The 13,956-nt window shown below is 41.5% G+C and overlaps 1 protein-coding gene across 1 annotated transcript in view; it reads left to right on the top strand.

Annotated features, from left to right (window-relative positions):
• The window catches only part of CCDC138 (coiled-coil domain containing 138), a 251,953-nt gene extending 239,474 nt beyond the window's left edge, over positions 1 to 12,479 (top strand). Inside the window, exon 15 of the mRNA XM_078658125.1 lies at positions 12,137 to 12,479. Coding sequence (XP_078514251.1) covers positions 12,137 to 12,296 — 160 coding nt within the window. The 3' untranslated portion in view covers positions 12,297 to 12,479. The remainder of the gene's footprint in view (positions 1 to 12,136) is intronic.
• Positions 12,480 to 13,956: the final 1,477 nt, after the last annotated feature.

Genomic DNA, 13,956 nt, shown 5'->3' with positions numbered 1-13,956 from the left:
TTTGTTGCCTGTTGAAGCCCAGTTTTTTACTTTAAAAACAAGCATTGGCAAAGCCAATAGGTTATGCCTATGCAAGATTTATTGTCTTTGTCAGTGTTTTTATTTTTATTTTTTGAGCAGCGTTCTACTGTAGCACATATAAATGTGTTGGTTTTTTACCCTGTTGAAGCGGACTCATTTTCTTTAAAAACAAGCATTGGCGAAGCCAATAATTCTTGCGTATGCAAGAGCTATTGGGCTTTGTCAATAGCTGTTTGTGGCAGATGTGATGCGGGTGGGACAGAGGAAGCATCAACACCTAGGAAGGGGTGGTGGTGGTGGGTGTCACGAGGCAAGCAGCAACAGTGAGAGGGGAGAATGGGGAAGGAACAGGAATGGTGTTAGCAACAATGGGCAAGCAACAATATAGGGATGAGGTGACGGAATGGGCAAGTAAAAACAACAGGCAAGAAACAACGTGGGAGGGAAGAGGGAAGCAACTACAAAAGAGCAAGCAATGGCAGGCAAGCAGTGGGGAAAGACGAAAAGAAAGTACCTACATTCGAGCTCAAACAGCGGAAGGACACTAATCACAAGAAAATAAGTCAGTACTTGGTCCCTGCTCCATGGACGGGAGAAACAAACGAAGAGTAACTGAAAATGACTTGCACTGACCAATGAGGAGCCAGCAAATAAGAGTGAAAATGAAGCCAATGAATGGTGAGCAATGGGCGGGCTCCACATCTCTTTTTACTTAACAAAATGCCTTGCAAGCGATATGCCGTGCAAGCGATATGCATTGCAAGCGATATCGGTTGCGCTATCTCAGGCGAGACCTAATAGCATACACGCAATCACATTGCAACATAACACTCAATGCATCAGGGGAAATACCTCTGTCAGTATATGTGCTTTGAGGAAAGCATATTGGGACCTGGAACATATAATCAGCAACAGACTCACAGTACTGAGGATTCAAGTTCACTGAAAATAAGGGGATGGTCCAGAGGGGAGGAGTCAGATACTTGTATTTTGGTATGTTCTCCATTTTCCCTGTCCATTTGGCAGTTTCTTTAAGTCTTTGTGATTTTAACAAGTACGATTCTCTTCATGTTGCGATGAGAACTTCAGCAGAGTATAGCTAACATAAAGATAATATAAAGTATACACAAGTCAAAAAGAGATGGTGTAGTTGGGTATATCAGTGCATTGCCATAGATAGAAACTGATCATTTGTAACATGTTCAAAAGATGAGAAAAGGGCCTCACCTCATTTGCATATTTATGAAGGTTAAAATGTGGCCACGCATCACTTGATCAGAATCGCCAGTCAAAAAAATCTTCGTGGTAACAAATTATATATCATCATCAATTCAGGAAGACATAGAACTCTGTCCTCCAAAACAGTTAACATCTTTTGAGTAATTAAGGTATCCAATGTGAGGAAACTGGCATGTCCCAATAACGTAGCATCTGTGCCACCTTGTAGGAAATCATTCGGGTCCCCTGCTTTGTGAAAATAGCCAGAACATAGCCTCAGCTTCAGCAGTTCTCTGAGTTCTTTGCATGTTTTTGTACAGTCCAGCTAGTGTATTGTATATGTAAAGTGCATGATGTTTAGCCTAGAACTGTGGCATATCTTCCTATTAAAACCCACATTGTTAAATCAGACCTCAAATCACGTGTCCTCACCAAGGTCCATTGACCACTGCCTGATAATTGTGAATTTGTTTTTTCCCATGGACTGTATGTAGAGTGTATTGAAGTCACAACTCCAGATAAATCATCAGCCTGTGTATTAGAATGGCAATCTAAGATGCCTTGTAGTGTGGTGCTGTATGCAAATTTAGACCAAAGTTTCCTAATGCTATTTCTAATTCTATTATATTAGAGTGATGTAGGTGCAGAGCTCCTACCCTCTGAATAACCTTGGCCTTAGTGGGAAATTTACCAAAATATCTTTTCAACCGTAGGCCTTAAAACACCTTGAACAATATTGTATTTGTTTCTTGGGAAAAAAGTAATTCTCAATGTATGTCTAATACTCCTTTCTGGCAAATAGGTAGGAAGCCTTCAGCCTATTTGCTATCTGTGGCTGTACCCATTGCATGAACTCCAAGTCGATGTAAGGAGCCATAGTCATTTGCTTAGATTTTGGTGAAACCACAACACTTATAATAATACTTTGCATCGTTCATCTAAAGCCCAGCAGAATAATTGTTAACCAATCACTCCAACTCCAATTTGAGAGAGAGTAAGAGTTTGTCAGGGTGTCATAACTCAGACAGGGTGATATGAACCATCATATTAACCTTACAAGGCAAGTCCTTAGTTCATAAAAAAATTATTGGGATAGCTAAAAAGATTTTAAATTCTCAGAAAGATTATATTTTGACTACACATCCTATTTTAAAAATGCAGGAAATGCGTTTTTCTGGATGGACAGCTGTCTTTCTGTGATAAGCAACATTGTAGTAGAATGTTGCCAAAGCTGTTGACCTTGGTAACTCCTGAAAAATTGTTACATTGTTGAAAGATTTGGAAATAGCTCAAAACTGCACTACTGCAGTAGTCTTTTTACAGCAGTGCAAAGGATGAGAAGCCAAGTCCTCATTTAGACTGGGCTGATAGTGGTAACAAGCATTGCCAATGTCAGTACATCTGCCTTTAATATGCCAACACATGTAAACTCAGCATTCACAAATGCAGTTCATATTTGTTGAATGCACAAATGCTGTTTTCCATTTACAGCATGCCTTATTGGTTTTGCAAATGCTGTGAAATGGCAGCAAACAATAGCTTTCCATGTAGAATGCATATAGGAGATAGTTAATGTGACAAACTGTGATGACCTAGTGTGCTTTCCATGTGTAAAATAGGCCCTCATACATTTGAATGGAAGCACTTCTTGGAGCGCGCAGTGATACACCAAATAGCCAATCATATGTGATGAGAGGCTAATGCTGTGGGGTGTGGAGCCAAATCCCTCTGAATGTATAAACAAAATCACAACAGAATAACAGTTATGGTCTAAATTTTGCCTGCACACCGTTCGTCCCAGACGTTTTAAATGTGCTCTGAATGTATACTTTAAAGAAGTGGTAACAGTAATATCTAGCAGGTAGCTGTGCTGTCAAGCCAGACCAAAAAGTGGTCACAATTTATTGTTAATCTTATTTTACTCTAATGATTGTGCTCACTTGCTCAGATTCAGTTCTCTGTTTTTCCACCACCACGTTAACCTCTTGGTAAAACCAAATGCATAAAAAGAAGGTGCGCAAAATTTGTTTGCAACCCTTGCCTTCGTTTTTGTGCAAAGTGTGGAACTGGGTGTTAAAAATCATGGTGAGTCCAATGTTACATGCATTTTAGGGTTAAACTTTAAATGAGGCCCTATAAGGACTCTTCCTCAACACCATCCACAGTCTCAAAAGAACAGCCTTTAGAATTGGGTACCTACCCCATATTGTCTTGTATGAAACCTACCCTTTATATCTATCAGAGAATCTACACCCTAAACAGGCCCTTAAACAGCTAGTAGGCTATACAGTTAGGCTAAAGACCCACCTAAGGAGAAGGTTTATGATGCAGGCAACAATTCTATGTAATCCAGTTACCACGAAGTTGCTTGTGAAAGAAACGATCTTGCTCTTATGAATTACTTAAGCATTTCTTGTTTGAGTAATCAAGAACTCTATTTTGTTCCATACCACCTCAGACCACCCTGTGAATTGGCTCATAAATACAAAGTATTCTCCAACATTGGATCTTTTTTATATTCACATGCTTGAATCATTCCCCGTCATCAGGTTGGGAATCCCAGGTACACTAGCATAGCAGTATATAGTATAAAATATAAAGCCAACTATTTTCAGCTAAAAAAAGGCCATAGGCCTGAAACACCAAAGAATCTTTAGTAGTACATCCACCTCATTAGAAAGAACCCAAATATCAGCCGATTAGGTGGTAGCTTAAGTTCTCCTACTCGCCTTAGGGGCCACCATAGCTCAGATTTCTACTGCACTTCGTGTGTAAGGGAGTCCTCTGTCAGAGTTGTGCTCTAACCTTTCAGTGAGCCTTAAATTGTTTCTATTTTTGTCTGCCCTGGATTTGAACCAGCCCTATCCACAACACTACTGTTCTGTGAGTTGTTTTTAGCGAAGATTGTTAACAGTTTCTGGGTCAGGGAGATCATTTGGCCAGGCAATCAACTGCATCATGGCTGACAAAGAGAAGACATCTGTTTTTAACCTGGTTCATCTTGTGGCAACAAGAACATTTACACTGATGACCCACACTCTTATTGTATTTATTGCCTTTATCCTAAATATATCAGCAGAAAGCAAGATTTGTAAGTCTTTCTCAGCTAAAACGCTTAAGGAGAGATTAAGGAGGTTGGCATTAATTCTTATGAATAAAGAGAATTTTTCTCCTTCTAAAAGAGATGCCTCCTTTAGGGGAATATTCCATGAGAACTGGCCCTCCAAGCATTTTTATGAAGGCAGCACACACAAGGAGACTTGTACAGTTTCCTGAGCAGAAATTCACCTGTTGTAAAGAAGAGGTTTTGAAAGGGCTAATTTTCAAGGGAAATCTCATTGACGACCAGACCGTCGATGACTCCACCTCCGTCACTTACGACGAAGATACCATTGGTGACGAGCATTCCATTAACGACGAAGACAGCGCTGATGTCGAGCATTCTGTCGACAACAAAGAAGCTGTCGGCAGCACCGTTAAGAACCACACAGTCAATGAAAAACATGGGAGGAATCGTTTTTTTCACCATTAACTGTGACTGATTTACCACCCGTTCAAATATTGCAGTCAGATCAAAAAGAAGAGAATAGTGGTTATACCTCACTGATGAGAGGAAGCATGGATGGCGAGGAGTCCTGCAACTAATGTTTACCAACAGGAGTACAAGTCTGAGAGTACTTAATTTGATATTAGGCAGAAACCACCTGTAGAGAACCAGATGTGGCCCAAGTGGCAATGTCCTTTTTATCAACATTGCAACAGATAATAGATTCTTTCAATAAGTTATTAGAACTGTTGCAGTATTGCTGATTTGGGCGTCTACATTTCGTGACTTACGAGGATCGCAAAATTTCAGGGCAGGATTCAGTTAGTATTGAGATCAGGGACGTCCATATTATCCTCAAACACAGTTTGGATACTATCAAGGATACTCCTTCAATCGGAAGCAAATACAGTCTAATGGGAGGTCTTTAGGAAGGAAGACCAGTTTTTCACAAGTATGAAACAATGACAATTAGAAAAATGCTTGGCTCCCAGCTCCTCGCCCCTTTTCTGTCTGGTCCTCAGAAGTTTGGAGGGGGGGGGGGGCAATTTCTCTTTTTGCTCAGACAAATTGGTGAGAGAAATTGTCTAGTCAGGCCATACGTTGAAATGCATCCAGAGACCCCCCCAGTTTGTCTATCCAAGAAAGGAATATCATCATCTTTGGAAGGAGCTGCAAATGGAAATTCTCATGCTTCTCTTCAAACGAGCCATAAAAGTTGTTCCCAAATCACAAAGGAGCCAAGGTTTTTATTCCAGGTTCTTCTGAATAAAAAGAAGACCAATACTGGAACTGAGAAAGCTGAACAAGTTTCTAAAGAAAGTCATTTTGGATAATTTCTTTGCAAGAAGTCCTCCTGATGATGCAGGTAGGGGATTTTCAGACCGCCCTGGAACTTTGAGATGTATACTTCCATATACACATTTATTGAAAACACAAAAAGTACATTTGTTTCACTGTAGCTGGTCAGCACTACCAGTTTAAGGCACTCCCTTATGAACTCAAATCAGCGCTGCAAATTCACCAAATGTCATGCTCCACTTGCCGCTTTTCTCAGGCAAGAAGGTCACTAGGTGTTCCCATACCTGGACGATTGGTTAGTCAAAACGCCATCAAGGAAAAGAACAAAAGCTTTGCAAATGCTTGCATCAATCTCTTCTGGAGATTAGGTCTCACTTTGAACAGGCAGAATTAATTGTTGGAACCCCAGACAAAGATCTAATTTCTGGGAGTGATACTCGACACTCAGGTGGGAAAAGCTTTTCCATCTGCCGAAAGGGTGAGAACGTTGCAGATAATGGCAAATACTATTGCTGGAAAACAATCAATTACAGTGAGGTAATACAAGTCCCTGTCAGGCATCATGTATAGGCCTCATTCTGTTTTGCGGGCTCCGTATGGGGCCTGTTCAGAAAGAACTGGATTTGCAATGGAAACAGATAGAAGATTCATGGGAAGATATGGTCTGTGTCACAAGGTTCTTGAAGCAAACTTTATTGTGGTAGAGGACTCCAGCAAACCTAAATGAAGGTCTTTCTTCTCTACCAGTAACAGAAAGGTTAATACTCACCATGGATGCATCCATGGACAGATGAGGAGCCCACCTGCAAGAACTTTCAACCACAGGCCTCTGATCAGATGCAGAGAAGAGGCTCAACATTAATGTGTTGGAACTTCGCGCCATGCAACTAGGCTTCCAAGCGTTCCTCCCCAGATTGGCTGGCCAACTAGTCAGAACAGACAACACAACATCCATGTTTAACATAGTCACGTAGGAGGACCACGGTCCAAGATGTTTTCAGAAGAAACTCAACTGCTGTGGAACTGGACCTTTTCTCATAAGGATGAACATTGCTGTGGAATATCTGCCCGGCTGCCAGAATGATCAGGCGGATGCACTCAGCCGGCAAATGTCAGATTGCCACATGTAGGAACTAAAACAGAAACAGGTGGATTACATTTTCAATTAGTGGGGTCAACCCACAATCGATTTGTTTGCCACTCCGAACAACAACAAATGCCTGTGCTTCACAAGCAGGTTCTGGAATCCTGAGACGATGGACAAAGCTCTTTTGATCAGATGTCCAAGATGTTTGCTTACGCCTTTTCTCCCGAGTCCCAGGTTGTTGAAAAAAGCTAAAATAGACCGTTATGCTCTAATCCTCATTGCTCCAAGTTGGCCACTCCAGTCTTTCTACAGCGAGCTACTGCACCTGTCAGCATGTCCAGCCATTCTTTGAAGGTGCATCCCAAGATGCTTTACCAACATCATGGAGAAATTTACCACCACGATCCCAAGTAACTGAACTTGAAAACACAGTGCCTGACCACCTAGAATTTGGCCATTTGTATTTATCTCAGGAATGTAAACAGATTCTAGCGCAGGCTCACGCCCCAGTGACCAATTAGACTTACAACACCAAATGGAAATGTTTCTGTGTCTGGTGCAGGAATAATGGTCATCATCCACTTCAAATAAATCCTACTCACGCCCTGCCATATTTGTAAAGTTTGACCAAGAGTGGTCTCAAATATTCTTCAGTCTGGGTCCATCTTGATGCAGTCTCGAGATTTAGAAGAACTGATGCATCGACGTCTATTCTTTTTTCTCAGAGGATCATTAAACAGTTTATGAAAGGGTTTTTCAGGGCATTTGCACATTGTCGGCATCATCTGGTTAAATGGAAACTTGATATAGTTCCCAGCCAGCGGATGTTACCTCCTTTTGAGCCTATACATAGAGCAGACTTAAAATTTGTCTTATAAAAAACAGCCCTACTTCTGGCTCTGAAATCCGATAGGAGAGTGGAAAAATTCAAGCATTCCTATTAGAGATCCTTTAGACCAGTTCAAGAAGGACATGGTAATACTTGGAACTAATCCTAAATTCATTCCAAAGTTTCCTACTGGCTTTCATCTAAATAAACCTGTCATTCTTATATCCTTCGCTCCAAATCCATCGTCAACAGCAGAAAGATCATTACATTATCTAGACTTGCGTTGATATCTCAAGTTCTATATAGACAAGACAAAAGGCATACGCACATCAGACCATCTATTCTATAAATAACAACACGGTCAAGCCTTGTCCAAACAGGAGATAGTTTGTTGGCTCTGAGCCGGTATTGCTTTCTGTCTTGCCAGCACCGAGCATCCTTTCCAGGGAAGACTGAGGGCACATTCCACCAGGGGCATGGCTTCCACCACAGCACTGTATGCTGGGGTGCCTTTGAAGGACATCTGCCATGCAGCCACCTGGAGGAGCAAGCATACATTCACGTAGCACTACTGCCTAGACGTGGATGCAGAAGCTGACGCAGCAGTGGGACAGGAAATCCTGAAAAAACGGTTTCAGTAAAAGTGAGCCTGCTTCCAACTTTGTTGTATTCTATAAGATGCACTGCTTGCTATTATGATTCAAACATGTTAATATATAAAAGATTCAATTTTGGAGAAGAAATTAGTTACCTTCAACTCCAGTTCTCCAACATTGGTATCTTTAATATATTCACATGCCACCCTCCCTCCTCCTCGGTCAGAAGTTCATCATATTTATTTTCACACTTGTGCTTTGAAATCTAAGTTGTGGTGGCCTCTAGCTTCCACCTCATTGCCTGAAGTTTGGGTTCTTTCTAATGAGGTTGATGTGCTACTAAAGATTCTTTGCTGTTTCAGGCCTATTACCTTTTTTGAACTGTATGTAGTATGCTATATATTTTACACTATAACTATATACCTTTATGTTAGTGTATCGGGGATTCCCAGCCTGACGACCAAGGACGATTCAAACATGTGAATATATAAAAGATATCAGTGTTGCAGAACTTGAGTTACAGGTAAGTCACTCATTTCTTCTCCACCATTGGATTTTGTATAGATTCAAATGTTACTCAAACATTCGGGCGGATTAAGCTGGAAATGCTCCAGGAAGAATTATCATGTACCATGTTATGTCTTTAAATGAAAACCCTGGAAAGGGGCTCTTTTCTAAAGTCAGTTTAGCTCTCTTTCACCAGTACCTCACTGCCACACAGTAACACCTTCCTCTAGAAGATTCTGACAGCACGTGCTAGAGCATAGGGTTCCTCCTAAGGCTATGCTCTTGTTTCTCGCTACTAAAACTGAAGTGCTTTCCTGGCTGCAAGCAATGGCTCGTTGGTGAAAGTGCTGAGTGCTACCATACCCGGCTAAACATTTCCAACTGTTCTTTCAGCATGGTATGAAAATAAAAAAGCTTCTTTTGAAGGCTTTTGCCAAATGTGGTCTAAAGAATATTTTATAGAAATGTTGCATAGTATATTGTCTTTATTTTTTGGATCCAGGACAGGATATGAACAACTGTGACATCTCCACATATTTCTTGTTCAGAACAAGAAAGAAGTGAATAACAAGAATGATCTATTTTTCATCTGAACGTGCTCCAAATAGGTTCAAGAAGAAAAATAAAGTGGTTGCTAGACAAGTTACTCTCCTCAAAATCTCAGCGTCCAAGCTGCAACAGTACGTGCACACTGTGATGCTACGACAAGAGAAAACCAGGATCATCCTGCTGTTGCTCAGATACTCCCCGAAGTACTCCACTGAATCTAGAGGTCTTTCAACTGCACCACCCAACGTCCACCTTGTTCCTGCACAAAACTCAAAACTGATATTGGTGTTATAGTCCAAGTGGTTGAGCTCTTCAGATAGAGATCCTTGTGTTGTGCTTATGCCTATATTTCTCAGTCTTAACATCAAACAAGCTGATTTAGGCTTTGGAGGGCAGCCCAGCATCTGCCACAGCAGTGGAGGTAATGACCTCTGTGGCCCAGGCGGACTACTGCTCATGGTATTTAAAGATATCTAAGTCTGCACAGCATAGATCACTGTGCCTTCAGAGGAGACTCTGCCACTGTGGCTCCTATGAAAGCATTCAAAGTTTCCCTGAGCAGCCATCATGTTTCTCACAGTTGTTCAGAAAACTATATTGTTTTACAAAAACAAACTTCAGAAGTGAGAATTTGTTTGTAGAAGATTTTATTTTTTATTTTTTTGCAGGCAGTCTAGAAGAGAAAAATAATGTACATTAGACCATCTGCTCCAAATAGTTTCCGTCCTTACATCCGCCGAAACTGGCAAACGAGCCAATCCAGTTTTTGCCATATCCGGATCATATTGTGGTGGTGAGCCAAACACCAATAGGGCTGCAAAGAGTCATAAACAAACTGACTGACTACTTCGATCTTTTAGGCCTGGAACTAAATAAAATAAAACGAAAACCAAGGTGGTGAGATCAGCAGGCCACGGGGCAGGAAAATATAAATGGTATGCAAAGAACACACAAATTGAGGAAACTAGCTCATATAAATATCTGGGCATTAAATTGGGCAGAAATATGCCCTTTATGGATCAAAAAAGGGATATAAAAGCAAAAGCCCAATCATTAACTTTCGCCTGCAAACAGCTTTATAAGAAACTGGAATGTCCTTCCCATGGGCACCTTTTGAAAATAATGGCAGCACAATTGCTCCCAAATCTGTCCTATGGCCTGAAAATATGCCATGGCCAAGAAATTACTATTTTAACTGAACTGCAGACGAAAGTATATAAAGCAGTTTTTAACCTCTTTAAAGGATCATCTCCAGCACAGATACGCTTGGAATTCGGTCTTCAGAACCAAGAATATCAAAGAAAGGCAATGTTTGCAAAACTGTGCTGGAAATTTAGAGCATCAGGACCGGGATCGTTGAACAACTTATGTTGGATGGAAATAAAGACGCAATTTGACCAAAAAAAAACAAATACTTAGGGTGATTATCTGTGTACAGCCCTGGAGGTATTGGAGATCGAGGAAGCCTGGAACAGCAACCTGGAAAGAACAACATTTAACAGCGTGTGTAACACCATGGCTAAGAAATTATTCTTCGTGGAAGATAAAAAAAGACTAACCAAACGTCGGCACGCCTTGGTGGTAATACATTTCTATATAAAGCCAAAACCGCAACCCTACTTAACGGCCCACTTTCGTCTATCATTAAAAAGGAGTTTCATGGCATACAGACTAGGTGATTATAATTCTAAGGATTGGGTCCCCACCTGGCAAACAGCAAGCGAAAAAATGCCGTCTATGTTGGTGTCATACAGAAACCATATGCCACTTAATGTGCGTTTGTGAGACCGTAAAAGTTGAGAGAAGGAAGTTGCTAAAAGCATCCTTAAATGACTTAAACATCCGCACTTGCAGACAGGCGGTAACAAGCTGGATGGGGGGCTCATAAAACATTTTAATATGCCGTGGGGTAAAATTCATGACACTAGTGGACAACCTCCTATCGAAAGTGGAAAAAGAACAGATGCTTGGGGTTGGAACAGGTCTGGAAATGTTATAGAAACTGTAAATATTTTAAAGTTTTATTGAAAATAAGTTACATTTAAAATTCTGACTGTTACAAATTGTACTGTGTGCTTTATGGTTGTGATAAACCAAATAAAGTTATTTTTGACTGACTGACTGATTAATTTTCTACTCTACAGTGCCCAAGCACCAGAATAAGCAGTGTTAGGACCTTAGGCACACTAGAAAGTTGGGTGCTGGATTTGAAGAGAGTACACTCAAACTATAAAATGTCCAGCTTACTTGTCATGTAGCGCAAGAGTTACCAGAGTTCCAAAGAGATAAAGGGAGTTTGTTTTTATATTTTTGTTTCCTTGAACCTTGGGAGATAATAACTCAAATTTGTATGGCTAGCCACTCTGACAATAGGCCACATCTTTAGGTGACAACCTTTTCAGAAAATGAATGACAGTCAGACTTGCTTTGAATATAGCTAGTTTGGCCACTCACTTCATTGGCTCCCGGTTCTCTAAAACATTCAGGTTAATGCTGTGTGTCTGGCTGATTGAGCTTTCCATAGGGCAGGCCTCAAGGAGTTCTGTTGGAAGTTCACAAATATGTTACATCTCATAGCCGCCATTCTGGTTTGTTCTTTCTGTTGTCTTCCCACTTTCAAGATGCTATTGTTTCGGTGATCAGGCTTCCCTGTTCTTACCCTCCAGCTGTGGGACAAGCTTCCTTTAACCGTCCAGCAACAGGTTATCATGGTTTTGTAAAGCTTTGAGATCATATCAGTTCAGTCAGACACCCCCACTGTCTTGCAACTCTGCAGTCCTAGCACCAAGAAGCCGCCTAGCATATGTTGCTGTGCTTATAAATACCATCACCACTCACTCAGTCTTTATTTCTGTTGTCTGTTGGATTAATTGCTTTTTTTTGCAGTGTTATCAGTGATCCCATGAGTAAAAAAGTTAGAGAATAGAAAAGCAATTTCTTTCAACCTATGAATCCATCAACTTTTGTTCTTTGTTCCTTTCCAGGAGCAATAAGAAGTTGTTTGAGGTCCACACAATTCACTTAACGCTTCAAGAAATGCAGAGGACAGCAAGCCAGGACCAGGCGTTTCTCATCATAAACCTCAATTCCATACTTTTCAACTTGGGCTGCACAAAGACCACCAGTCTCACTACCAGCCAATAGAAACTTACACTACCATGGAAATCATTTGTTTCATTTTGCTACTGTATTTTTATCTTTTTATTAAACTATTTTAGTATTTTTATATCATTGTCACTCAAATTGAGGTTAGTTGTATTGATACAGCGATACCATACATTGTTGAGTGTATTGTAATAAATGTGTAAATAAACAGTTTTTGCATAAGTTTGTTGTCCTACATCTTCATGTTGATCTAAAACTTTCCAGAAAAGAATCCCAAATCAACAAGCATCATTTTGATGTGAATTCGAATGGTTTTCTTGACTTTTTCAAGCCACCTTTAGTTCTTGAAAAAGCAGAACATGCTAACTTAAGAATATTTGGTTCCCTGGAAAAGACCTACCTTGGAGCCTCCGCATTTCGGAACAACATTAAATTTATTAACCATTTTCAGATACTGCAAGCCCCCATGATGCCAAATTAAATTGAATTGTACGTTACGTTAAACTTTCAGAAATGGGAGCACCGAAAATAGAAGCTTACATTGCTCGCATCCTTCAGCAGTGGCGGCACCTCTATGCTTTCTCTCCGTGGGAGAAGGCAGAAACAAATGGTAGTTATTACCATAATCACTACCCTTTGTTTCTGCCTTCTCGCACATCCAGTAAGCAGAAGTTCCTGGTTGGGGGTGGGCGGTCCTGCTCGAGGGAAGGGGGGGATTGGCTTGCCCACTGTTGTTCATACTGGCTGTTTGGGCTGCATGAGGCCGCCAAACAGTCAGTATGAACAACAGTGGGCAAGCCACTCCCCCCTGCCCTCGAGCAACACCGCCCACTCTCCCTGTTCTCTATGTATGCTGCAGCATACATAGAGAAAATGACCCATGTGGGACAGCGGCCTCACCAATCACAAGGCTGCCATTGCAGCGTTGTGATTGGTGGAGGGGAGGGAGGCTGCCTTCCTGATGAAGAGTGCTGCAGCCAGGAATTCAACGCAGGAGGGCGGGAGTCAGGAGTCTCGAGAATTAACAAGAAGCGGAACTGTAAGTTTTACTTTATTTCTTTATTTCCATTAAACCTCTCCCGCCTCCCCCCATCCCCTCCGCGGCGCGACAACCCCACCCGTAATGCCGGCCGCGACTGAAGTTGAACTCCGGGGAGTGTCGGACTTCAGTGCAGAAGACTACCGACGCTGGGGTGCGAGTCATACGACAACAGGTAAGTGACAGGCAGTGCAATAATTATTAAAACATTTTCACTGTGGGTCTGCTGTTTGGGGAGGGCAGTTTGTCTGTCGCATGGAGGGGGATGCGCGGTGTGCTGTTACCTGGGAGGGAGGGACAGTTTGCCTGTTACATGGCGGGGCCTGGACAGTATCTGGGAAGGAGGGTCTGTGCGCCTGATGGGGAGGGAGGTTGTTTGTCGGTTACAAGGAGGGCCTGGACATTGTGTCTGTAATGGGAGGTGAGGTGTGGGGGATGCGGGAAGTTCTGCAGTGTTCCACCTCACCACTTTTACCATCTACCAGCCACCACTGTCCTTCAGTAAGAAACTATCAAATGAAAGCTTGAATAAACAATATTTCTGTAACTCTGCATCTAACAAGGCTGTTCTTCCCATTGTAGGAAGGAAATGGTAAAGGTGACTTGCGGATGTTTACTGTACGGTGGCACAATAATAAATTAGGACACATGGTCATCTGA

This window comes from Lissotriton helveticus, chromosome 8 (genome assembly GCF_964261635.1).
Source record: "Lissotriton helveticus chromosome 8, aLisHel1.1, whole genome shotgun sequence".
Taxonomy (NCBI): domain Eukaryota; kingdom Metazoa; phylum Chordata; class Amphibia; order Caudata; family Salamandridae; genus Lissotriton; species Lissotriton helveticus.
This window is presented reverse-complemented; position numbering and strand designations above follow the sequence as displayed.